Here is a 26,585-nt window from a genome sequence, read left to right on the forward strand (position 1 = left end):
GATTTCAAAGATCCTTCAGAGGTGTGCCTTGGTCCAGCAGCCGGTTCCCGGCGTGGAATTTGCTGCTTTAGCAGCTTAAAGGCAGGTGGGTACAGGAAGCGGAGTGTGGCGATGAAAGCCCTTTTCCCCCGCAGCCAGAGACTCTCTGTACCCAGCCGGTAAGTGCCGAGCCCAGGCACGCCTAAAAAAAATTTTTACCTCCTGATTCAGAGACATTTGGAGGGGTTTTGGTAAGACTTCCTCTGGTCTCCTTGCTCGGTGTGCCAGACCGACATCGTTCCTGATCCCCATTGGGGTAAGAGGAAGCGGGCTTCCGAGCGGGTTGAGCCGGCCCCCTGGTGGGCTAGGCCCTGCTTTAGGCTTGGTAGGCACACTGTGTGGTAGGCTGCGGCGGTGCCATCTTGCGCGCATCTCTGCGCATGCTGTATTGCCCTCCATAGAATGTTGGCTCTGCGCACGCGCTGTGCGCATAACTTCACACCCATGCGTCCACCAACTAAGCATAGAATACAGGTAAAGCCGGGCACGTGAGCTGTGCGTGCGCCTTGCTGCGTCCCGCCTAAGCACCTGAAATCTGTGCACATAAATGTTTAAGCGCGAGCAGACAGAACACAGTTACTACCACCAATGGCTCCAGCAGCTAAGAAACATAAGCGCCTTTCTGTCTGCGCGCTGCTTGTGATATTAGGGCTTCACGGTCTGACCCCGATCCCAATTTGTCAGCACTGTGAGGAAGCCCCAGGGGGAGTTGGCCTCCCAGGACTTTGCTAAGCCTGGCTCATCCCGTTCAGAAGTTGGGTTAGCTACAGCCTTAACTTGGAAGTACCCCGGATTTGAGTACCCCCAGGACCGAGTTATCCATGGGAGAGAGGGAAATTCAGTGGCTCCTACCACAGTACCTCCTGGGCTAGGCAGGGACCCGGCTGCCTTCTCTTGGGTGGAATTTTTCCAGGGCCTTCAAGCCTTTGTACAGGTGGAGTCTGCTACCTCACTTGCCCCTGTCCGGACAGATCCTCAGCCAGTAAGCCCTCCCTCTCCCAGTCCTATTGGCAGACCTTGAGGCATGCCTCGCCTTACCCAAGGGGTATCTCTGGCAGGGACTCAGATGGTACAGATGAAGAGGAGGATGCAGATTCCTTGGAAGATAAGGAAATTCACCCTGTTTTAGAGCTGTATCGGACCATGTTGCGTCTTTTCCATAGAGACTAATTGCCGGCCCTGGTTCCCCAGACCCTGAAGATGCTTAGGAGTTCCTGGGGTGGACTCTGACGGAGCCAAAGAAGAATACCATTCTTCTTTCCCTATGGAAAGCCTCTTCTTTCCAGTACTGGTAGCCATCCAGGAGGAGCTTGACCTGGAATGGGATGCCCCAGAAGCAAGTTCTAAAGGGGGATAAGCGTTAGAAGCTCTATACTCACTGGATCCGGCAGTGAGAGCGTTTGCATTTCCCTGAAGTGGATGTACTGGACTGTGCTGTCTAAGTGAACTATCATCCCAGTGGAGGGAGGAGAGGCCTTAAAGGATGAGCATGATAGAAGGATGGAGTCCATCCTTAAACAGGCCTTTGACACAATAGCAATGACCTTACAGATTGCTTCTTGTTCCCTGGTACCTCGTTTGTGCCTACTCCTCTCTCAAAAGATGGATGACTCGGGGGTGAATTTCAGAGTGGTTATGGAACCCTGTGCCACCTTTTTACCTGATGTGGGCTTGGGTGGCCTCAGTGGTGGCGGCCAGAAGACAGTTGTGGCTGCGGAATTGGTCATCAGACGCAACCTCCAAGGCAAATCTTACAAAGATGCCCTTTAAAGGATCACTCCTTTTCATAAGCGAATTGGAAAAACTGTCCAGTAAATGGGGTGCATCTCCAGTTCCCTGCCTACTAGAAGATGAGAAAGCGGTTACAGCATCCCTTGCTTATGAGGGGACTATCCAGGGGCTCCCAATGCTTTCGTCCATACAGAAACTCGAGATTTCAGAGGTCTTGGCCCTTTGGGAGTTTTCAGTCCTTTCATAGTCGACAGCCCAAGAGACTTGGGTTTAGGTTCGTCCCGAACCCCTCAATGAAATTTTGCTGTTCCTCCCTCTGAATGAGGAGATAGGGAGTCAACTGTCCCTCTTCTACCAGAGGTGGGTCGATCACTTAGACAAATGGGTACTGAGATCATATGAGGATATGTGCTGGAATTTCACAGCACTCCTTGGGACATATTCGTGATGTCTCCTTGCCACTCCCAGCACAAGAAGCAGGCAGTGGAGACTACTCTTTTTTAAGATTCCTCAGGATACTGGCTATAATCCCAGTACCTGTGCCCCAGGAAAATACGGTGCATTATTTCATTGTACCCAAGAAGGGAAGGTTCCTTTCTCACTATCCTGGACCTCGAGCATCAACAGACATCTACGAGTGAATCAGTTCCGCGTGGAAACTCTGCGGTCCGTGATAATGGCTTTACAATCGGGAGAGTTCTTAATCTCCCTGGACCTATCCGAGGCCCACCTGCATATTCCAGTCTGTCAAGAACACCAACATTCCCTACACTTGCGGTACTGGGTCGCCATTATCAGTTCCGGGCTCTGCCCTTTGGCCTGGCCACCACTCCCAGAATATTTTCCAAGATTATGGTGGTTGTAGCAGCAGCATTGAGAAAAGAGGGAATCCTGGTGCACCTGTACTTGGATGACTGGTTGATCTGGGCCAAGTCCATGGAAGAGAGTCTCTGGGTGACCTCTCTCCTTCAGGAACTCGGTTGGGTCGTAAACCTGGACAAAAGTATTCTCAAAAGTCCTTGAAAATCTGGGAGTCTGGTTCAACACAAAGCAGGGCAAGGTCTTCCTTCCGACCATGCGGATAAGGAAGTTAATGTCCAAGTGCGTCAGTTGATGAGCATGATTAGCCAGAGGGTGTGAAGCTATCTCCAAGTTCTTGGTTTGCCGGAAACACTGGCGGTAGAACCATGGGAGAGGGCACACATGCAACTACTTCAGTGCTCACTACTTTCACATTGGAATCCACAGTCTCAAGACTATTCAATTCTCCTCCACTTACTGATGGGAGTATGTTCTCGGCTCCAGTGGTGGCTGCAGGAAGTTCATCTGGATCCAGGAGAGTGGGCATTGTCTGCCAGAGCTTTTCAACTCATAGTAGATTGCTGGGGTCTCCCATCCATTGGCCTGCTGGCCGCATCTCACATGTGATTCTTCAGTCGCAGAAGAGATCAGTGGTCCCTGGGAATTAACTTTTTCGTTCAGATCTGGCCTGAAGAAGAGTTGCTATACGCCTTCCCTCCATGGCCCCTGCTGGGCAGGGTCATTCACAGAATTGAGCACCACAGGGATTATCCTACTAAGTAACTCCAGATTGACCCAGACATTGTGGTATGTGGACATGGGGAGACTCCTGGTGGAGGACCCCCCACCGCACAGGGACCTGCTACAGCAGGGACCAGTCCTTCACAAGGATCTGACTTGATTCTGTCTTAGTCTGGCCCTTGGGAGGGCTTGCCTGATGAAGCCAAGGATATTCTGCGACAGTAATTGCCACATTACTCTGCACATGGAAGTTCTCTGTCCCTAGTGTATGTGCGGGTCTGGAGAATATTTGAGTCCTGGTGCGAGGAACGTGGTGTCTCCCCTTGGGTGGCCAAAATCCCACTAATTCTGGAATTTTTTGCAGGATGACTGGACTAAAGGTTTGACCCTTAACTCCTTCAAGGTCCAGGTAGCGGCTCCCTCCTGTTTCAGGGGTGAGGTGAACGGAACCCGCCTGTCGGCTCATCCGGACGTGGCCCATTTTCTGAAAGGGGTGAAGCACCTCCGGCCACCCGTACAATAGCTGGTTCCCTTTTGGAATCTTAATCTAGTATTAGATTTTTTGGCAGGACCCTCCTTTCAGCTGCTGCGCAGTCTTTCCTTGCGTTTATTAATCTTGAAGATGGTGTTCCTGGTGGCTAAATGCTCAGCACATCGCATCTCAACTACAGCCATTGTATTGGGAACCGTTCCGGATGATTCCAGGAGTGTTAGCTTCATACCGTTTTATTTTATTTGAATTAGTTCAATTTTGTTGCCATCCCTAGATAAGCACAAGGACTCAGAAGAATGCTACCTCCGCCATTTGAATATCAGTAGGCTTTTGGTGTGGTATCTGGAAGTTTCAGAACCGGTCCAAAAGACAAGGCTGCCTGTTTGTCCTTCACGGTGGAAGGAAGCAGGGCAAACCAGCTTCGTGGGCTGCCATAGCTCACTGGATTAAGGAGGTGGAGGCAGGAAAGCCATTACCTTCTCAGGTTAAAACTCATTCCACTAAGGCTCAGGTGGTCTCATGAGAGGAAGTTAGACTGCTGTCTCCCGTCGACATCTGCCAAGCAGCGACATGGTGCTCCTTGCACACCTTCTCCAGCTTCTATCGCCTGGATGTACAGGCCCGAGAGGATTCAGCCTTTGCAAGGGCAGTGTTAACCAGACTGCGGGCAGCCTCCCACCCCGATTGGGATTAGCGTTTGTACATCCCATTGATCCTGAGTCCATTTGATGCACACTATGAAATGGAGAAATTACTTACCTGATAATTTCGTTTTCCTTAGACAGATGGACTGAGCATCCCACCCACAGCTGCCCAAGAACTGTGCCAAGGATTCGCCCGTGGAGTGGATGTCTATTCCAAGAGATTACGGGTAAGCTGTCATCCAGCCCCTAGATCAGGACATCTATTTTCTTACTGGGGTTCAGTGTTTGGTTGAGTTTTTCTCAATAGTATGTCTACAGTGGCTTTTGAAGAGAATACTGAAGGGCTGAGGTCAATGCAAGGGTGTATCTAGGGTGATGTCAGCTTTGAAAAATGACTCCGTCTCCATCTGCTGGCAGGGGAGCATAACCCCAGTGATCCTGAGTCCATCTGTCTACACTAAGGAAAACCAAATTATCAGGTAAGTAATTTCTCCTTTCCTCCTCCCCTCTCCCCTTCTCTCCAGACAGAAAAGTGTCAGCATGGCCTAGGAACCTTCAGATGTGGCTTTGCTCAGTATGGCCAGCAGGTACCGACACAGTGGTAGCAGCAACTTCTCCTTCCCCGGGATAGTGTTATCTCTGAAGCACACCCAATGGAAAGGGGGGGGGGGGGGGGTGTTGTTAGTGAAGGAATAGCGTGGTGGCTAGAGAATTGGGCTGAGAACCATGGAAGCCAGGGTTCAAATTCCACTTCTCCCAATGGCGTCCCTTTACATCACCAAAACACATTAATGTTGTAGTTGGTCTTTTATAATGAAAAACACCACTATATTTTATGCTCCTAACTCTTAGGTTTCTAACAACATAATTCTAACTCCTTTATTAGTGGTGTGTTCCATTTACATAATTTTATCTTCTATCCCAACAAGGGCCTTGTTTCCCCAACCTGGCTTCTTCAGGGGAATTTACTTGGAGAGATGTAAAGGTGATGTAAAGGGCATTAAGGGAAAGATTGAGGTAAGAAGCAGAACAGAGTTGAGGGTTATGAGGACTTGGGTTCAAAATAACGTCTAGTGACAATTGTTATGTGGAAATAAAGTAATCAACGATGTATTAGGGATTGATATTGGTTTTATGTAAAAATTAAAAAATCAATATTTCATTGTATTGTTAAGCATAATCATTTTAGGAAAAACATATATCTTTTGTATGATTAATTGATAAGTGAGTGCTTTTTTCTTTTTCCCCGAATAAATATAAATATATATAAATATATATATAAAAAAAATATAAAAAAATATATTAAAAAAAATATATATACAAAAAAAAATATATTTCCTCAAGAGGTGATGGGATAGGGGTTTTCATGTGACACCCCCCCACCCCCCTCCCCGGTTTGAACGCAATTGAGGGGGGTGGGAGGGCCACTGATGCCATTTGAGACAGCAGCTTTGGGCTGTGGGGGCACCATTGTGCGCCGGTCACTAGGGGCCACTCCGGTGTGGTATCTTTCCTGGCAGTAATACCACAGGGGCTTACAAAGCCGTGGTATAGATCACTGCAGTTCAGTGAGTCCTGTGGGATTTTCCCTAGAGGGGGAAAAACACTGCAGCTTAGTAAATAGACTCTTTAGATGGTAAACCTCTCTGGAGAAAGGGCCCTAACAGCTTCAGCTGAATTTAACTCAGATTTGGAAAGGCGAGTAATTAAATCTAAAATCCAGCAAGCTTTTACCGGAGTCTACTGCTCAGTAGTGCTGTGGGGCTTCCCTTCCAGTAACCTTTCATTCTGAGCGTATAAGAATAGAATCCTTAGGTGGTTTAACGTGACTTGAGATTTTGTGTGTGAAGATGCAGACCATGCTGCTTCCAGCCTGGCTCATGAGATTCACACATGTGACTGAGGGTAACACATTTATCAAACATCAAAAATTGGGAAAGGGAAGGCGAGCAAGCTTGTTTCAAGGTCTGAAGGCTCTGCATGGACAAGGCAGAGGCAACAGTTTAGAAAATATATATATTTTTTTTAATTTGGGCGATGGTTATAAATTGAGGGCTGCATGAATCGCCTGTTTCAAGGGAAGCAGATTATTGCAGCTCTCGCTTTTTTTTTTAAGCTTTGATTTGTGCTCAGATCGGTAATGGTAGGGTTTGTGACTGCTGGAATGAAGCGATTGACCGCAATGCCTGCATGTTTAGTAGCAGCCAGGGCTGCTGGAAATGTGGGACTAAAACAAAATTTGGAAACTCTTCTTTACCGGGCCTCCCCTGCAGCTTCCTTACACTTCTGCTGGACTCTTTAATGCACACGTATTTGGTCAGGCTGCTGGGTCACTCCTGCTATAGAAATGGGAGGCCGTTTGCAGGGTGTGACGCCCAGCAGGAAATATGCTGGTGAGGTCTTGGCACCTGGCCTGTTGGCAGTGTGCGGAGCCCAGAAAGTTGAGACGGGAGATGGCTTCGGTAGGCTTCTGCGTAGCTTGCGATCGGGCAGCCATCAGACAGTCTTATTTTTATACGGGTTTCGTTTTCGATGTTAGTATCACCTTGGCACCCTTTGTCATTGTCACTGTGGCTGCCCTCAGTCCAGGTCTTGCCCCTGTCACCCCCCACAGTGGTCCAGTGCCACTCCCACTTAGTGTTAACTGCTGTTCGTTCCCAAAAGCATGAGCATCTTACTGCTTAACTTAGACACTTGGGATGGGTTGCATGGGCTGGTTATTCTTGATGCCAGGAGCTAAGGGGAATGAGGGTTAAGATGCTCCCAGTCCTGACCGTTAACCCTTAAGTGCTGCTGATTTAAAAACTTTGGGCTTTTATGAGCCAGTTCTGGATTCCTACAGTATGCACCCTTAAATTCATAGTCGAGAGTCATGGATTCTCCTTTCTTGGTACCGGACTCCTTCGTTCTGACTTGCTTTGTTGCTGTAAGCGTTTGTGGCAGATTTGTTTGAAATTTGGTAATCCAGCAGCTACCAGTTTTCCCACCTAATGGTAGAGTGGTGTGCTGGAAGTTAAATTGGGTCTCGCAGTGTCTTTTTTTTATCTGTATGGGGAACACACACAGGTGCCAGGCTGAGGCAAGGGTGACGTGCAGCTGCCATTTCTAGCCAGTCCTTGAATGCAAAACCTAAAATAAACCAGGGGTATTAATAAAAAAAAAATAAAAGGGAAGGGATCTGGTCATTGGTCTGCCTCAACCTTTGCTAAGAATTAACTTGTTTGGGAACACCCATATACTGGGAATGTTTTGCTCTGTGAATTTGTATGCAAAGTCCCAGGTTTTGGCGGCTGTTCCTTCCCCATTCTGCAGTGCTGGCCCTGGCTGCCTTGTCTGAACTGAGGTTTTTATGACACCTACTCTATACCGTGTATGTGTGAATTAATTTGTTGTTTGTATGTTATATATTAACAATATAAAGGAATTGGAGGAAAGTTTCATATAAATTCGTTGGTGTCTCCGCACCACGATTAAGTGGTGTTATAATCATTAACTATCCCCCTCCTCCTATGTGAGTTTTTTGTAAAAAATTTTTAAGAATTACTTCACCTCTGTAACCTCTTCCGTGTGGTGAGCATCAAATAATATTTATACCATGACTGTGTTTTATACCGAGAGCTCTAGACTCTCTACTATAGACTATAAACTATAAAGGAGTAAAGTTCAGACTTCCCTTTAAAGTGTTGGTTGCCATTCATTTAAGATTGCTAGAGGACTTTTTTCAATGGAGTTTTCTCAGATTCGGTTAAAGTTGGTTGCATTATAACGTTCTACATCCCTGAAGAAAGACAATCAGTCTGAAACACAGATCGGCTGTGTCGGGACCATCGTCTGAAATTGGACAACACAACCAACACTTTAAAGGGAAGTCTGAACTTTACTCCTTTATAGTTTATAGTCTATAGTAGAGAGTCTAGAGCTCTCGGTATAAAACACAGTCATGGTATAAAAATTATTTGATGCTCACCACACGGAAGAGGTTACAGAGGTGAAGTAATTCTTAAAAATTTTTTACAAAAAACTCACATAGGAGGAGGGGGATAGTTAATGATTATAACACCACATAATCGTGGTGCGGAGACACCAACGAATTTATATGAAACTTTCCTCCAATTCCTTTATATTGTTAATATATAACATACAAACAACAAATTAATTCACACATACACGGTATAGAGTAGGTGTCATAAAAATCTTTATTTTAAACAATTTTTAAATAAACTCACTTTATTAAGAAAATATACATTATTCCAGCGATCGAGCAACAGCTCATGATTTATTGATTATAGTTACAATCGCTGTAGCAGTGGCATATTGATTTTTTCTTGTCTGAACTGAGGCCAAAAAAACCCCCCAAAACACAATTAAAAATAAATAAATAAATGCACATCTTCAAATTTGTAATTTAAAGCCATGCCTCTGAAATACCTCCCTTCCTGTGGGGAAGCAGCACCAGCTCCACTTCTCTTTAGTGAAGGTAAAAGAATTGCATCTACTTCCAGGTGACAGAAAATCTGCTTCTGCTCATTCAGCCAGTTCACCCCTGTGATGCCAGGTTTTTTGTTTTGTTTTGTTTTTATAACCCACATGTGTCCTGACTGAGCCTTTCAGAATGTACCCTAAAACCACAAGAGTAATTTTGGTGATTTTAATAATGAAGTGCCTGTGCCCACTAGCTTATCCCACCCCCTTCAATAATTTTACTCAGTCGAGGCTTTATATTACACAGCTCTGGTTTAATGTCAGAAAGCTTTGAAAAGGAGTTCTCTCTGCAGGCTGGAATTTTCAGTTCGGGTGGCCGCTGAGAGGAATGAGAAGCTGAGGCCATTGTTGGTCCCTAAGCGGCTCGTTGAAACCCTGTAGGTGTTTTTGTTGGGCATGGTCGAGCATATGGTAAAGCAGCAGATGATTGATACAATAGATTGCTTGCGTGTGTGACGGCTCATTGTTTAACCATGAGGAAACGGCGATCGGGCCAACATGGCTTCTGGAGTAAACCTGAATCACTTTGTTCAAATTTGGATTCTCCTGTATGTGTGTGTGTACACAGCTGACATTTTTTAATTCTTTACCAAAGGGAGATAGTTTGGGGTGAATCCAATAGGTTTCTTTGGGCGACTAGAAAATTTAGAACAAGGCTAATGTGCCTTGGATGTGGCTTTAATACCGGGGCTTACAACTTGAGCAGCCTGTGGATGGACCCCCAAGGTGGTGGACTGGGTTTATAAACTGGTCGGAGGATAAATGGCAGAGGCCTAATAATAAATTCCCTTTGAGGAAAACATTTTTAGCGGGGGTGTCTCAAAGGATCAGTCTTTTTTTTGGGGGGGGGGGGGGCTGAGTCTGCTCAATCTTTGATTTGATATTTGGAGGAAGAATCTGGCAGATAAGATCTTCAACCTAGACAGGCCTGAGGGGAGTGGATGGACTGAAGTGGTGATGTGCAGAAGCTTGCGGGGGGGGGGGGGTTTCAGCTGCTTGTATGGATTCTCAGCTGGCAAAAGAGGCAGAGTTGCCGCAAAGGTGACGGGCTGATGTCCACAGAGAAGAAAAGCTTGGGATTTATCTGATTTCTAGATTGGGCAATGGCACAGTAAGGCAGCGGCCAGAGCCGAGGGGATGCTAATGTGCATAAAGAGAGCATAACTACTTTAACAAAAGAGAAAAAAAATTGTGCTGATAGACCAGTCATTAGTGCGAACTCCCCCTGAAGTAGAGAGTCCAATTCTGGAGGCCTTTCGTCCAGAAGGATCTAGATTGATCTGAGGTGGTCCAAAGAAGGGCTGTCAATGGGGTGGGGTCTGTGTAAAGTCCTATGAGAGGAGACTTAGAAATGTAAAGGTGTACCCTAGGAAAGCAAGATGGGAGGTATGAGACATTCACCATTAATAAGGCACAAGGCACAAACCTGTTTCAAGAGAGGATGTTCTAGAACAAGGGGGGGGTCATGATATGATATGATGTACTGAATTGTATTTTTTTTTTTTTTTAATCATTAGCTGCTTGGCCTTTTTGTCTGAAAAACTGAAATAGACTGAGGAGAGCTGTCATGAAATATTTTTGTCACTGAATGTGTGGTTGGAAGTGTGTAACACCTTTTCTAGGTGGGCGGTGACGTTTTAAATGGGCACGGTATAAGCACAAGAGGATCCTTAGTTGCTAAGAGTGGAGAGAAGTAGAAAGCATGATCTAGTGCCACACTTAGACATAGCAACCTACTCATCTGACTAGCGGATTTAATGTTGGGGCTGCCAGTTAGTGTTAGAAATCCTGGCGGTGGTGGTGTCCTCCTCGTGGCTGGGTTGTCTGACAGGCTGTGAAGGGAGAATCAACTATAAGCTAGGTTTGGCTGACAGAGGCTGTAAGTTCTGTAATAACTACCCTTACCAAAAGGCGTGGGGGTAACCTGCACGGGGTGGAAGTAACTATCCTTAAAAAAAAACAAAACAAAAAAAAGACCTTGTTGGGCAGACTGGATGGACCATTTTGGTCTTTATCTGCCGTCCCTTACTATGTAAATCCTAGCGGAAATGCTTGCATAAACTGGGTCTGCCTGGCAGGCTATACAGGGGCACCTAGGCCAGATGTTTGGGCAATAGACACCCTCATGTTGGCTATTTAGGTTTAGCTTTGTGGTTGGACATGGGAGGGGGGGCGCGGGTGCTGGAGGGAACTGAGAGGAACTTGTCTGCTCTTCTACCCAAGATTGCAGAGCCCCAACACAGTCCTGGGGGAAGGTGAAATCTTATAGGTGGCCACGCTCTGACTGGCGGCTGGGATATGCATCCTTATCTGTGCGGACAGGCGAAGTGGGCACGACTGGATGGCCGGGTTGCTCCTTTCTGCTATCAGTTACTATAGGGCTGTAAACTTATTAATACAACTTGGCAGCCTGTTCGTAAGCTCTGCCTATAATAACACTGTATGCAGTTCTGTATGGTTTTTACATATACTTGGCTATCACAAATACTCAGATTTAAGTACCTTACAATAATAAAGTGGGCAGATGTCTGTCTCGGGCATACTGAAACCTGAAAATGACCCAAGAAATGTTTCGTAAGACAGAAGGTTTAGGAATAAGGTAGAAAGCAGGAGGATGAGAGCCAAGAAACCAGAAGTCAGTGATTTCGAGCACGTCTGTAGTACTGCTTTAACCTGACACACACATGATATTTGTACATTTGTTCAGTTACAAGCAGAGGGATATTTTTTTCTCTCTAGCGGAAAAATTCCCAGAATCTAAAGTCTGTCTGCCGGAAGCAGCAGCAGCTCCTGCCCTCGAGGGTGCCAGTCCAAAGGAGGAGGAAAAAGAAACTGAGCTTGTTGGACACACAGAACCTGCCCAGGATTCAGCAGGTAAAGGAACTACAGCAAATAGGATATTTGATTTATAACTCTAACATTTTTTTTTCCTCTTCTGTTCCTCGCTGTTGGTGGTTGTAAAAATACCACCCATTCAACAAGGGGGGGGGGGGGGTTAATTTTAACCTGGGCACTGGCATGCCTGGTGATTGTGATCTTGTGTCCAAGCTTTCCTTGCCCCAGCTTCTATAACTGAGGTTTGAGAATTGCCGATCCGTATCCGATCTTCTCTGCTGGTTTCACCACTGTGCTGGGGGGGGGGAGGGGGGACGGGACACCGCCTTGTTTACTGCTCAAGAATTCCAAACCGATGTCAGCTCAGAATCGCCACGCGCTTATCTTTCACTAGTACGTCTCTCTAAGCCTGGATCCCAAGTACTTCAAAACATAAAGCCACCTGCTGTTGCCATATGGAAGACTGCAATTTGATTTCCTGACTTGCCTTCTGTTTGTTTGACCACCAAAGGCAACATTCACAATTCAAAGTGGAAGTGCCATCATGCAGCAGCCGTATCCATGGGTGGATCCCTAACTCTGTTGCTACCATGACTGATTGGGGGGGGGGGGGGGAGTAAAGGAATGTAAATGGTGAAATACTCTTAAGCTGCAAATGGGGACTTGCGGTGTCATAGGCCTAGTTGGGGCAGGTTCTCAGTAAGCTAGGAGCCCAAAAAAGGAAGAAGCTGCTTAGGTTTGTTTTTTTTTTGTTTGGGTTTTTTTTTTAAACTATCTAATCAAATACCCATTCCCCCTTATCCTGTGATTTTTGCATTGAGATGGGCAAAATAAGTTTCCATTTAGGATTCTGATCCTAAATGCAGGATGCTGGGCTTGATGAACCTTGGCCTGACCAGCATGGCAATTTGTTCTTGTGTTCTTTACCCCTCATTGTAGTGTTTAATGTCTGTTGAGATGTAGTGAATTACTCTCCTAGATCTACAAAGATCCTCAAGAATTGGAGAAATATGCACCTGCATCCAGGATCCACTTACAGCCCACTTCATAGGGGAATTACCCGCAGGTTGCACAGGCTTTTGGTATTCATGGCACTCCTAAAATGTAATTTGTGCCCATCTTAAATTTTTAAATGTTTTGTGCCTTATCTTTAATCTGAGGAAGAGGTGTGGGGGAGGGGAGCCTTTTTAATTTGGACACCTGGAACATCTGGTCCAAATGAATTAAATGAATGCCCGTCTTGATCTTGCAGAATAAAGAACTGAATCCCTCTTTCTAGCTGGAAGTGTACATTAGGAAAAGGGGTTTGTTCATAAAATTACTCAAATGGTCATAAAGTGTTTGACTTAACAAAATGTAAGCAGCTCTGAGATGGAAATAAGTCAACAAATATGTATGTAGCAGCTTTCTTCATGGCAGTGATGTCTGAGGGGGGGGGGGGGGCGGGGAAGACATAGAAAGCATTGCCAATGAATGATTCAGACTTGAGTGCTGAGCACCAACAGCAGGCCATTATCCATGCATAAATTTAATGCGAATGTGCTTATATTAGAAATCTGCAAGGGCTTCCCTTTCAGGGCTTTTGCTGTGGTGCTTTCCCGTATTTCAGTGGCAGTGTGGAAGCAGTAAGCTGTTTGCTACTCCACTTTTACCATCTTCCCCCCAACCAGCCCAAAAATGAATACATTTTGATCTTTATGGGACAGGTGTGTATGCTAGATTTCATGAGCAATCAATAGATTAAACTATAGCTTACTCGTCCTTTTGTAGGTTTTAGAACTTGAGCAAACTTCATGTTTCCTGTTGTACCTACAGCGTCCATAAGGCAGACTTACAAACCCAGTGACCGCAGGGCAAAACCTGCAGCATTTCCTGTTTCAAATCTCCTAGAGGAAGTTCGGGTAGGTCTCCCACAACAGAAGAGCCTTGACCCTACCCTGGAGGTGGAATCCGGTTCTGTCACTGGCATGGCCTCTAGAACTAGGGCTCTACACAAAAAAGCAGCAGAACTCGCAGAAACCAGGAGGGAGATGGTGAAAGATGTCTGGGATGCAGAAGGTGCTCCAGTGATGATGAAAAGAAAGAAGCGGAAACCAAAACAGAAAAAAAGCACACAGCCTAAAGCAATGGAGCAGCTTGGAAACGTGGTCTGTTCTAACGACCCGGGCACTATTCCGTCTGCAACTGAAGTACAGAAATCAGATGTCTCCTTTGTCATGCCAGCTGAAAGTGGAGAAGGTATACAAGTTCTACCATGCTCGGACATGGGCATGCTGGGTGTTCAAAATATCTCAAGTACAACACAACCCTTGAAAAGCAAGGACCTGCTTATACCTGTTGAGGATTCTAAGAAGGTTGGTAAGGAAGCCAAAGGAGAAGCTATGAAAGATGACCGCTTGGTTTTTCAGTCCGAAAGCCAGCTGAATCAAGAGCCTGGGGAGCTACTGGAAAGTAGTGGAGAGAAGACAAACCCAGAGCCTCTTATAGCAACGCAGGTGGTAGCCAAATCTGAAGGAACTGCATTTAAAGGCAAAAGCAAGAGCAGCTCTGAGCATATGACTGCAGTTTCAGAATGCAGCGTGAAAGGAGCCGGAGATACTGTTTCACCTTTGGTCTCCAAAGAAAGTTTCATTGACAGTGAGATTAATCAATTTGCCTCATCGGTGCATCCAGTGAAAACTGATGCTGTGGAAGAGCAAGCTCATTTTGGAGCAGTTGAGGACAACACTGAGTCAATTAATGTACATCTTGGTCCAATTAAATATGATCAAAACCAGAATGTTGAACTTCCTGTTCCAGGTCAACCTGTTGAGATGGATATACCTAAGGTACAAGTTCTGGGTGGAGCAGGAAAAGCCAGCAAACCTAAAAAGTCTCGTGGCACTGATAAAAGAAAGAAGGTTCCCGAGTCTTTGGAGAGTAGTGCCAACACAGGTAGCGTTCAGGGTCCTGCAGTAACCAATGCAAAGGATAGGGCTGAAGAATTGGGATTTATTGATCTGAGCCCAGATGTTAAAAACATTGCATCAGAGCAGCCAGTGACTTTTCAGACTAAAGAGGACCCCTTGGGAGCCTGGATCTTGCCAGGCACAATAGCTGATGTAGAAACTAGAGAGACTGGTTTCATGGACAAAACCAAGGTTGGCAGTACTTTCATGGAGTGTATGGTGAAGGACAAAAAAGATGAGCCTGCGATAGAGGTTCCCATAGTAGCATTAATGGACAATAAGACTGAAACAGTTACTCATGCTAAAAATAAAGCTGATATATGTATGTCCATGGGGGCAGTTAATGTGGAGAAGGCAGCTACTGCAGAAATGCAGGGGTCTGTCTTTGGTAAACTGAGAGATACACCTAAAGATAGAAAAGAAATAGACTTCTCTTTGAAGCAGGTAGTAAAAAGTACAACAGATGTAGGTAAAGCACAGATTCAGGTTGAGCCATCCTTAGTGGAAAAAGAGAGAGTATCTTTTGCTAATGGCAAAGACAAGGGGTTTAAAAACATACCCTCAGAGAAGCCAGTACTGTTGAATAAGGCCAGTACTGTTGAAGTAGAGAATGTAGATCTATCATTGATGGAAAATAGAGGCAAAGAATCAGGATTTTATGGGAACAAGAAGACTCAACGTGGCTCTTTAAAGCGCCCACGCAGTTTGGACAGTAAGGCAGTTAAGATTCAGTCTGTAGCCCCACTGGAGGACAAAGTAAGCAAAGACATTGAAATATCTAAAGAGCCTTCCTCTCATTTAGAAATTAAAGTAGAAACTCCCAGTGTAGCGCAAACGAGAGGCAAAAAAACACCAAATAGTGCTGAAAAAACAGTGAAGGTTGAAGGTCTTTCCTTAGAGCATGCAGATGATGTAGGCATTCAGAGAAATGTAAGTGAGCCTTCCGTGTGTATGAAAACGGACAAGAGAGAGAAAGATTATGTTGATAAAATAAAGGGGTTAAAACTGATCCAATCGGAGCCTTTAGCTACTTTGGATGTTACTGTAGCTAAACATACCGCTTCCACTGAATGCAGAGATTATGGCAAAACTAAAACAGATATTACTGATCAAATTATGGCAATTAAATCCACTGCTTTGGAATTTTCAGCTAGTGTAGAAATTGAGGGAGAGACTGCTAATATTTTCACACTGCCTTCATCCGAGGAGAGTCCTAAAGAAACCACTGTTGCTCATGACATTAAGGAGGTTGAGTCTATCTCAGATCCTCTGATCAGTTTGGACATTAAGTTAGATGCTCCTAAAATTCCATGCATCGTTCCTGTGGAGGATAAAACTAAAACCAATTTTCCTTGTGAGAGAAAAGTAATTGAATTTGTCTCTGTAGAGCATCCTGCTACTTTGGAAACAAAGGCAGATGCTCCCAAGTTTGCTACTGTAACTGCAGTGGAGGCCAAAATGGAACCTGGGCCTATTGATAAAACCAAAGCACTTGACTTGGTGTCTCTGGAGCATCCTGCTACCTTAGAAGTGAAGGCAGATGCTCCCATTTTAGCTCCAGTGGCGGCTAAAACAAAACCTGGGCTTATCGATAAAATCAAAGGAGTTGACTTGGTCTCTGGAGAGCATCCTGCTACCTTAGAAATGAAGGCAGATGCTCCCATTGTAGCTCCAGTGGTAGCTAAAACAAAACCTGGGCTTATCGATAAAATCAAAGGAGTTGACTTGGTGTCTCTGGAGCATCCTGCTACCTTAGAAATGAAGGCAGATGCTCCCATTTTAGCTCCAGTGGCGGCTAAAACAAAACCTGGGCTTATCGATAAAATCAAAGGAGTTGACTTGGTCTCTGGCGAGCATCCTGCTACCTTAGAAATGAAGGCAGATGCTCCCATTGTAGCTCCAGTGGTAGCTAAAACAAAACCTGGGCTTATTGATAAAATCAAAGGAGTTGACTTGGTCTCTGGAGAGCATCCTGCTACCCTAGAAATGAAGGCAGATGCTCCAGTGGTAGCTAAAACAAAACCTGGGCTTATCGATAAAATCAAAGGAGTTGACTTGGTGTCTCTGGAGCATCCTGCTACCTTAGAAATGAAGGCAGATGCTCCCATTTTAGCTCCAGTGGCGGCTAAAACAAAACCTGGGCTTATCGATAAAATCAAAGGAGTTGACTTGGTCTCTGGAGAGCATCCTGCTACCTTAGAAATGAAGGCAGATGCTCCCATTGTAGCTCCAGTGGTAGCTAAAACAAAACCTGGGCTTATTGATAAAATCAAAGGAGTTGACTTGGTCTCTGGAGAGCATCCTGCTACCTTAGAAATGAAGGCAGATGCTCCCATTGTAGCTCCAGTGGTAGCTAAAACAAAACCTGGGCTTATCGATAAAATCAAAGGAGTTGACTTGGTGTCTATGGAGCATCCTGCTACCTTAGAAATGAAGGCAGATGCTCCCATTGTAGCTCCAGTGGTAGCTAAAACAAAACCTGGGCTTATCGATAAAATCAAAGGAGTTGACTTGGTCTCTGGAGAGCATCCTGCTACCCTAGAAATGAAGGCAGATGCTCCCATTTTAGCTCCAGTGGCGGCTAAAACAAAACCTGGGCTTGTTGATGAAATCAAAGCAGTTGACTTGGTCTCTGGAGAGCATCCTGCTACTTTAAAAATGAAGACAGATGCTCTTGTTCTAGCTGCAGTGGAGGATGAGGAAAAAACTAAAACCAGTATTGAGAAAATCAGTGGCATTAACACAGAGCATTCAGTTAGTTTGGAAAATGAGGCAGATGCAAGTGAAATTGTCATGCCTACAACGAAAGAGAAAAGTGAAGAAAGAAGCTTTAAGACTGGTGAGGTTGAACATATCCCTTATGGGCATTCTGGACTAAAGTCACGTTCATCAGTGAGCACTGGAAAAGAAATTAAAGTGTCTCCAAATGATAAAGGAGTTTTAGAATCTGACCTTAACAGACCCTACATGAAGCAAACTCTGCAAGAAGGTGAAGGGATTGAGCACAAAAAGGTAAAAGAGCCAAAAGAGAAGAAAGCCAGAGCCCCAGAGCAGATAAAAGGTTACATGAGACCAACAAAGTCCAGAGGAGTTGCTCCATCTCTAAGACCTGCCATCCTTGATGGAGAGAGATCAAGACAGCCGAAGGACAGCAGTTTAAGTCGGCAAAGGCAAGAAAAAGGTGTGTTGTGATTGGCCTTAGCCGCAGTAACCCGGACAGCTTGAGTGTTGGATCTTGCTAACCTGTGGGTGCATTGGCATGAGTGTGCAACTGCTAATGCTCTGTAGCGCACATGAAAATGGCATGACTGTAACTGGCTGATCCAAGGAGGCTGTTGGCCCTGTTGCTTGCCTTGTTACACTGTGCTAATAAGACTTAAGTTTTGGGCAAAGGTACTGCTGCTTTTAGACACTAAAGCTCTCTAGAGTATTTCTCTGCTATAAGCTATTTGATAAACTTGATGTCTGTATCCCTTAAAGCTAAAGACTCAAGTATGTTAAATGACGTCCTTTCCAAGAAGGTAAAAAAAAAAAAAAAAAAGCAGGTAATGTAAGCTTCCAAAGCTATCATTTTATATTGACCTTGGATACTTACTTGACATAAGACTTCAGCAAGAGGCTTCCTGAATCCTGCACTGCATTATTTTGTCCTAATGGGCAGCTAGTCATCCAGTCATTACATTTTTTTTTTTTTTTTCCCCTAAGGTGACCTGGCAAGCCTGTCCTTTCTTTATATGCCTGCCTTGGAGCAAGCAGACCTTTCCAGCCTCCGGAGACTCCCATAGAGCCTGTTTGCATGGTACACAGTCACTAACCTTAATGCTCTAGTAGGATTTGAGACTTCTGTAACCTTGTGTGGACTCTTACGTAGTTCTGTTTTGGTAAATACGGGTATGCTGTGCATGCACTGTTGCCCACAAGTGGGGTGCAATCTTCCTTAAATACAAATGAAGCCTTGACTATGGGCACTACTGCTCTCAAGTTTGACTTGTGCAGACTTCACCACTTTTTTGAAAATGGAAGTAGTATTTTGAGCTTCCTAGACTGTTGGAGGAATTTTTCTTCCTTTATTTCCCAATTAATATATTAAAAATGTGTGTTCTTTTGAGCAATTATGTAAAATGTTCATGGTGTGTAATAGAAACTAGAAAAATGGCATCTTGAGAGAATGTGTGTATAGTATATACCATCTGTGGACTGAGATGTGTGTAGAGTCTTGTGTGGAGGTGGCCACTAAGAGTTAGAACACCATATACATAAAAGTATTGCTCTGACTGGGTGGATGCTCTTAGCATTTAGGACATTTGGCCTATGCTTTACAAAAAGGCATCACTCTTAAGAAAATTGTGCTGGCATGGCGGTTTAATCTCATGTCATTGGCAAACCCCCTTTGACTTATTGTATCTTCACATAGCATGTTTCTATTTTTCAGATCAATAAGGCGAACCCTTTTTAGACTGAGACTAGACGGAGAGTTAATTACAACTAATTGCCTTCTGTATATATTCATGATCCATTCAGGATTAATTATATAAAGGAAAGCAAAATATTCCATAACGTCAGATTTGTATGGACTTTGCCAGCTTTTTCTTCCCCTCCCCCACCTTTCTCTCTGAAAACCAGACTGTTTGAGCTTCCTGGATATGCAGTGATGACTTTTTTTTTTTTTTTTTTTAAATTAAGCTATTTCTTTGTCACTTTTTAAGAATTAACTCTTCTGGTAGTCTCTCTGCAGCCAGTATGTTGCACTTCCTTAGTACTGCATGTAAAAGATTTCCATCAAAGTGGAATCTGCTCGGTTATGTTTCCTGTGAATGCAACTAAAATTCCCTTTCCAAATTCCTGCAAGATAAGTCTGTTCTGTCAGATTGAAGTTGTCGCTTTGGACTCCAGGATGGCCTAAGCATTATTTATTTTTTATTTTTGTATACCGACATTCTTGTATAATACACAAATCATACCGGTTTACATTAAAACAGAAGATGCAGGAAAAATGTTTCCTTTGTCTAATACATTGAATATTTATAACAAGGAAATTAAGGGATAAAAACATGGAGAAAGATAAAACAGAAGAGGAAGAAACATAGAAGTTTAAAAATGAAAAGGAGGCACAATGGGTTGCACGAAGGGGTGCATTAGGGAAAGTTTTTAGCATACTTCAGGTAGGGATGTAAAATGGTTAACCAATAAAATAGATGGGTTCAGGACAAGTGAGTTATGCACCTCTACCAGCAGATGGAGACTGAGCAAATTGATGTCAGTCTATATACTTCTGCAGTGACATCAGCCTGCCAGTATTCTCAGTCTCTAGCAGAGGGTGGATGTGCATTTCCCTACTGGGGAGATTGATTTAGATTTTGGAAGGAGAAATAGAAGGGAAAAAAATTTCTATTTCCATGGTCCCTCAGTTGAGTGCCTTGGTCCAGTAGCTGGTTTTTCTGCCGGTGTGGACTTAGCTGTTTGGACAGCTGAAAGGCAGTGGGTGCAGGAAGCCTAGCATGGCGGTGACAACATATGCTGTCTTCCCCCCGCAACCGGAGGTGGTCTCTGTGCTCAGCTCAGGTAACAATGCAAGCATAGGTCCTTTTCTGCTGTCACTTCTAATGGCCCATCCAGTCTGCCCAGCAAGCTCCCATAGTTATGTTTCCTCATACTTTGTTACTTTAGTTACTCAGACTGCCAAGGTGAGGGCTCTTGTTGGTACCTGTTTGAGTTCTATCCCCCCCTTGCAGTTGAAGCAGGGAGCAATATTGGAGTTGCATCAGAAATGTAGATTCAGGCTTTTTGGTTAAGGGCAGTAACTGCTCCATCAAGCAAGTTAACCCATGCTTATTTGGTTTCCCAGACTGTACAGTTCAGTGTCCTTGAGGGTTATTGTCTGAATCCAAATCCTCTCCTCCTCCTTTTCCCCCTGCCCTTGAAGCAACGAGCAATGATGGAATTGTATCAAAGGTATGAAGGCTTATTTAAGGGTAGTATCCGCCACACCAGCAAATCACACAAGGAGGATTTTTGTGTAGGGCTTCTCTGTGCTCGGCATGCCGTTCCGTTTGTCCCAATGTGAGGAAGGTTTAAGGGACGTGGGCAGTCTGGCGGGTTGAGCAGCTTCTATCAGCTAGGCCTAGCTCTAAGGCTTTTCTCCTGTGCTCCAAGTAGTAGGCCGCAGTGGTGTTATGAGCACTTTGCCTGTGCATTCAGTTGCCCTCATTAGGAGGGTCAGTTCAGGCAGTGCATCCGAGTCCAGATTTTGGACACTAGGCATCCAGGTTGCGCAGTGTCCAGGCTAGATGCATGCTTAAGCCATGCGTGTTGCTTGAGTGCTTATCTTTTGGACGCCTTATCTTTTGGATGCATATAAAAAAAAAAAAAAAAACCCAAACAAAAGCGCCTATAGCTAAGAAATCTTAAGCACCTTTCCCTATGCACTGCCTGTCGTATTTGGGCATCTCAGCCTGGTGTGCCCTCTAATTTGTGCCAGTGCTGTTTGGAGGCTCAGGGAGATTTATCTCCCTCTGATTTTACTAAATCTGGTTCTTCCCAGCCTGATGAGGAGGGAGCCTGGGAAAAGATGGGTTAGGAGGAATGCCTGGTCTTGGAACTCCCTTAACTGGTTTGTCAGTGGAGGAAGGTAACTCAGTGGGCACAGCACGGGTAGCTCCTGGTTTGGATCTTTCTGCCTTTTCTTGGGTAGAATTTTAACTAGGGTTGCATCCCTCCTTCAGGTGCAGTCCTCAGCCCAACTCATTCTTGTCAGAGCAGAGAGGCAGCCTGTTACCACTGTTAAGCACTGGAATACACCTAGATTAGCAGTAGGACTTCCAGATAGGGATCCAGATGCCATGGAGGACTAGGCTGATCCTGGCTCCCTGGGTAAATTTCCTCCAGGACTGAAACCATATAGGACTATTGTGGGTCTTTCATAGAGATGAGCTGCCAGCACTGATTTCCCAAACTTTGAAAATGCTGGGAGTGCCTGGGATGGATTCCAATTCTGAGCCAAAGAAAAATCCCATTTTGGTCTCTTTGCGAAAAGCCTTTTTTTTTTCCCCCCCCCCCCCCAATGTTATGGAGGCAATTCAAGAAATGATCTTGAGTGGGGTGCCCCAGAGACTTATTTCAAAGGGGGCTGGTTTTTGGAAGGCCTATACCCCTTGGATCCAGTAGGGAGTGTTTACACAAACAAGTGTATCCACCTTCGGAAAATGGAGTCTCCAAAGGAGGAGTGGCCTTGAAGGATGTTCATGATAGGAGGATTGAGACCATCCTTAAACATTTGAAGCAGTGGCAATGCTTCATTGCAGATAGCTTTGTTGCAGATAGCTTCTTGTTCCCTGGTGGCTCGCTCTTGTTTACTTCTCTCTCAGTAGGTCAATGAGACTGGAGTGAATTCCAGGGCAGTTATGGAGCCAGCAGCTACCTTTTTGGTAGATGCGGGCTGCGATTTGGTCCGCACTTCGGCCAGAGAGGTAACTTCAATAATGGCCCAGCGTCAGTTATGTTTTGAGAAATTGGTCGGCAGATGAAACCTCTAAGGCTAACCTTATGAAATTGCCCTTTGAAGGCTCACTCTTATTTGGAAGAGTTGGAGAATATGGCCAGAAAGTGGGGCGAATTCCCAGTTCCCTGGTTGCTGGAGGATAAGAAGCAAATGACGTGCTCCTTTACCATGAGAGGTCATGCTCTGGGATCTAAGTGTTTTCAACTCTAGAGGAGTAACCTTCCAGAGGACTCAACCTTGCGGTAGATCTGTCCTTTTGCCCAGACAGGGAGCAGGCTCGGACGGTGGAACCTCCTGAGCCTCCCAGTGAAGGTTTGCCAGTTCATCTCTGGGAACAGAAGATAGCAGGACACCTCTTATCAGAGGTGGGTCAAGATCACATCGGATCAGTGGGTCCTGGAAGTGATATGAGAAGGATGTGTGCTGGAGTTTCGCACTGTTCCTCGGGACGTGTTCATGGTGTCTCCCTACTACTCCCTGCAAAAGTAGCAGGCAGTGGAGTCTACTCTGTTAAGGCTCCTCAGAGGGCTGTGGTTCCAGTACCCACGTCGTAAGAAAATATAGGGTGGTGGTCAGTTTTTCATTGTGCCCAAGAAGGGGGGACTCCTTTAGTTTCATCCTGGATCTTAAAGGGGGTCAACCATCCTTTGCAGGTGACTCATTTTCACATGGAAACTTTGCGCTCAGTGATAATGGCCATGCAGTTGGGGGAATTTCTGACCTCTTTGGATCTGCCTGAGGTGTTACCTCCATATTCCCATTCGAGTATCGGGCATTGCCTTTTGGTCTGGCCATCGCACCCAAACGTTTTCCAGGGTTATGGTGGTGGTAGCAGCAGAGTTGAGAGAATGGGATCCTAGTATACCTGTTATTTGGACGACTGGTTGCTCCGGGCCAAGTCTCTGCAGGAGAGCTGCCTGGCGACCCGTAAAGTGATATCCCTGTTGCAAGAGCTCAGCTGGGTGGTGAACCTAGCCAAGAGCAGTCTTCGGCCATCTCAGTCATTGTAGTATCTGGGTGTTTGGTTGACATGAGGCAGAGCAAACTTTTCTTGACAGAAGCTCATGTTCAGAAGTTGATGTCGCATCTCATGGTAAACATTGGGCCTGTCTACAGGTACTCTTTGATAGCCTGGAAGTGGGGGCCAGGGTGAAGGCGCACACGTGTCCTCTTCAGCGCTCCCTGCTGTCACATTGGAACCTGCAGTCTCAAGACGACTTGATTCAGCTCCACCTGCCGATGGAAGTCTGCTCTCATCTCCAGTGGTGATTACAGGTGGATCATCAGAGAAGGAGCTTCCCTGACATCGCCAGACTGGTTGCTACTCACAATAGATTCGAGCCTCCAGGGTTGGAACTCAAGTCAGGAACTATTGGCGCAAGGGCACTGCAATTTAGAAGTTTCCCTGGAATATCATTCGACTGGAAACCCGGGCGGACTGATTGGCATGCCTGTAGTTCAGCTGCAGGGTTGAGTAGTCTGGGTAACGTCAGACAATGCAACGACCGTGGCTTACATCAGTCAGCAAGGAGGAACCAAGAGCCAGCAAGTGTCACAAGAAATAGACCAGCTTATGGAATGGGCAGAAGTGCATCTTCAGGAGATTTCTGTATTGCATATTACAGGAAGACACACAATGTAAGGCCAGACTTTCGCAGCAGGGAGAGTCTGGACCCAGGAGAATGGGTATTGTCTGAGGCATTTCAGCTAATAGTAGATCACTGGGGCCTTCCATTCCTAGACCTGGAGACTTCTTGCCATGCAAAGGATCCAAAGGCCTTGAGTATTAATGCTCTTGTGCAGGTCTGGCCAGAGGACAAGCTGCTGTGCCTGTCCTCCATGGCTTATGTTGGGCAGAATAGTTCGGAGGGTCAAAGGCCACAGGGGGGATGGTGCTTTTGGTGGCACTGGATTGGCCCAGACACCATGGAATGCAGATCTGCAAAGACTCCTGGGTAGTCTCCTTCCTTTGTCTTCCAGCACACAGGAATCTGTTGCAGCAAGAATCTGTCCTTTCCGAAGATCTGACTTTGTTTTTGTTTTACAGTATGGCCCTTGAGAGAGCTTGCTTGTTGAAACGTGGATATTCTACTGCAGTGATTGTCACCTTACTACAAGCGCAAAAATTCTCCATTTCTTTGGCCTGTGTATGGGCTTGGTGAGTGTTTGAAGCTTGATGTGAGGATTGAGGAGTGTATCCTCGTCCAGTTAGGATCCCGCTTATTTTGGAATTTTTTGCAGGATGGGTTGAATAAAGGTTTGGCCCTTAATTCCTTGAAGGCTCAGGTATTTATTTATTTATTTAACAGTTTTTTATACCGACCTTCATAGTAAATAACCATATCGGATCGGTTTACATTTAACATAGGGTATAACTGAAGGAACAATTCAGGTAAACAATAAATAACCATAGATAGGAATAAGTCAAAGTTACAATCAACGGGAGTCAAGAACTTGGAAGCTTAAAACAAGCTGGAAGGAAGATAAAGGCAAGTATTAATTATGAAAGCATAAATTATGAATTATGAAACAAGCAGCTCTTGCTTGTTTCAGGGTTCAGGTGCATGGTGAATCCTTATCGTCTCATCCTGATGTGGCCCATTTCTTGAGGGGAGTGAAATATCTTCATCCTCCCTTGCAGTTACCAGTTCCCCTGTGGAGTCTTAATCTGGTTTTGGACTTTTTGGTGGGTTTTACGTTTTACCAATGTACTCATTTTCCTTATGCTTTCTGACCTTGAAAATGGTGTTTCTGGTGGCGATATGTTCTGTCGAATTTTTGAGCTGCTGGCCTTGTCTTTGAGAACCATTCCTTTGGGTGACTCCAGAAGCGATTCAACTGCTTGCAGTTCCTTCTTGCCTAAAGTGGTCTTTATTTTCACTTGAATCAGTCCATTTCCTTGCCGTCTCTGGATAAGGAAAGAGATGCGGAGGAATATCACATGTTGCATCCTTTGGATGTCAAGAGACATGTCTTGAGGCACCTGGAGGTTTCTGAGCTTTTCTGAAAGATGGATCGCCTGTTTGGCCTTCATGGTGGAGGTAGACAGGGCAAGCCAGCTTCGCAGGCTACAATAGCTCTCTGGATTAAGGGCATAGTCACGGTCGCGTATGTGGTCACTGAAAAGCCATTGCCTACTCAGGGCTCATTCCACTAGGATTCAGGCAGTGTCATGGGTGGAGGTTAGATGGTCTCCTGACTGTTGCCGAACTGCGACATGTTCCTCCTTTTCCAGGTATCGTCTGGATGTGCAGACGCAGGAGGATGCAGCCTTTGCATGGGCGGTTTTGACTGGACCACAGGGCAGCCTTCCACCCTATTTGGAAGTAGCTTTGAACATCCCACTGGTCCTGAACCCATCTGCCTATGTGTTAGGAAATGAGAAATTACTACTTACCTGATAATCTTTTCGTTGTCTTAATACAGACACATGGGTTCAGATTGCCGCCCTTGGCCTCTCTGTGTTATAGTCGTCCTGTGTGACTACATGTTGCAGGGGTTACTGGTAAGTGTGACTCCAGTCCCTAGACTATTGTTAATGTATCTGTCTCAGCTCAGTGTTTCATGTTGGCGGAGTATTGAAATGGTTATCTGAGTTTTTGCTTGTCTGTCCACAGTTGGCTTTTGAAGAGAATACTGGCAGGCTGATGTCACTGCAGGAGTACATATACTGTGATGTCACTGCAGGAGTACATATACTGTGATGTCACTGCAGGAGTACATATACTGTGATGTCACTGCAGGAGTACATATACTGTGATGTCACTGCAGGAGTACATATACTGTGATGTCTCTGCAGGAGTACATATACTGTGATGTCTCTGCAGGAGTACATATACTGTGATGTCACTGCAGGAGTATATATACTGTGATGTCACTGCAGGAGTATATATACTGTGATGTCACTGCAGGAGTACATATACTGTGATGTCACTGCAGGAGTACATATACTGTGATGTCACTGCAGGAGTATATATACTGACATGTCACTGCAGGAGTACATATACTGACATGTCACTGCAGGAGTACATATACTGACATGTCACTGCAGGAGTACATATACTGTGATGTCACTGCAGGAGTACATATACTGTGATGTCACTGCAGGAGTACATATACTGACATGTCACTGCAGGAGTACATATACTGACATGTCACTGCAGGAGTATATATACTGACATGTCACTGCAGGAGTATATATACTGACATGTCACTGCAGGAGTACATATACTGACATGTCACTGCAGGAGTACATATACTGTGATGTCACTGCAGGAGTATATATACTGTGATGTCACTGCAGGAGTACATATACTGTGATGTCACTGCAGGAGTATATATACTGACATGTCACTGCAGGAGTATATATACTG

The 26,585-nt window shown here is 45.2% G+C and overlaps 1 protein-coding gene across 16 annotated transcripts in view; it reads left to right on the forward strand.

Annotated features, from left to right (window-relative positions):
* Nucleotides 1–26,585, forward strand: part of MAP4 (microtubule associated protein 4) — a 456,329-nt gene that overhangs the window by 287,002 nt on the left and 142,742 nt on the right. For 13 of the 16 annotated variants that reach the window (XM_029588164.1, XM_029588168.1, XM_029588169.1 and 10 more), the window contains 2 exons: nt 11,671–11,805; nt 13,582–17,895. In XM_029588164.1, coding sequence (XP_029444024.1) covers nt 11,671–11,805; nt 13,582–17,895 — 4,449 coding nt within the window. The remainder of the gene's footprint in view (nt 1–11,670; nt 11,806–13,581; nt 17,896–26,585) is intronic. The other 3 variants (XM_029588170.1, XM_029588171.1, XM_029588176.1) reach the window with 3 other exon arrangements.

This window comes from Rhinatrema bivittatum, chromosome 2, assembly GCF_901001135.1.
Source record: "Rhinatrema bivittatum chromosome 2, aRhiBiv1.1, whole genome shotgun sequence".
Taxonomy (NCBI): Eukaryota; Metazoa; Chordata; class Amphibia; order Gymnophiona; family Rhinatrematidae; genus Rhinatrema; species Rhinatrema bivittatum.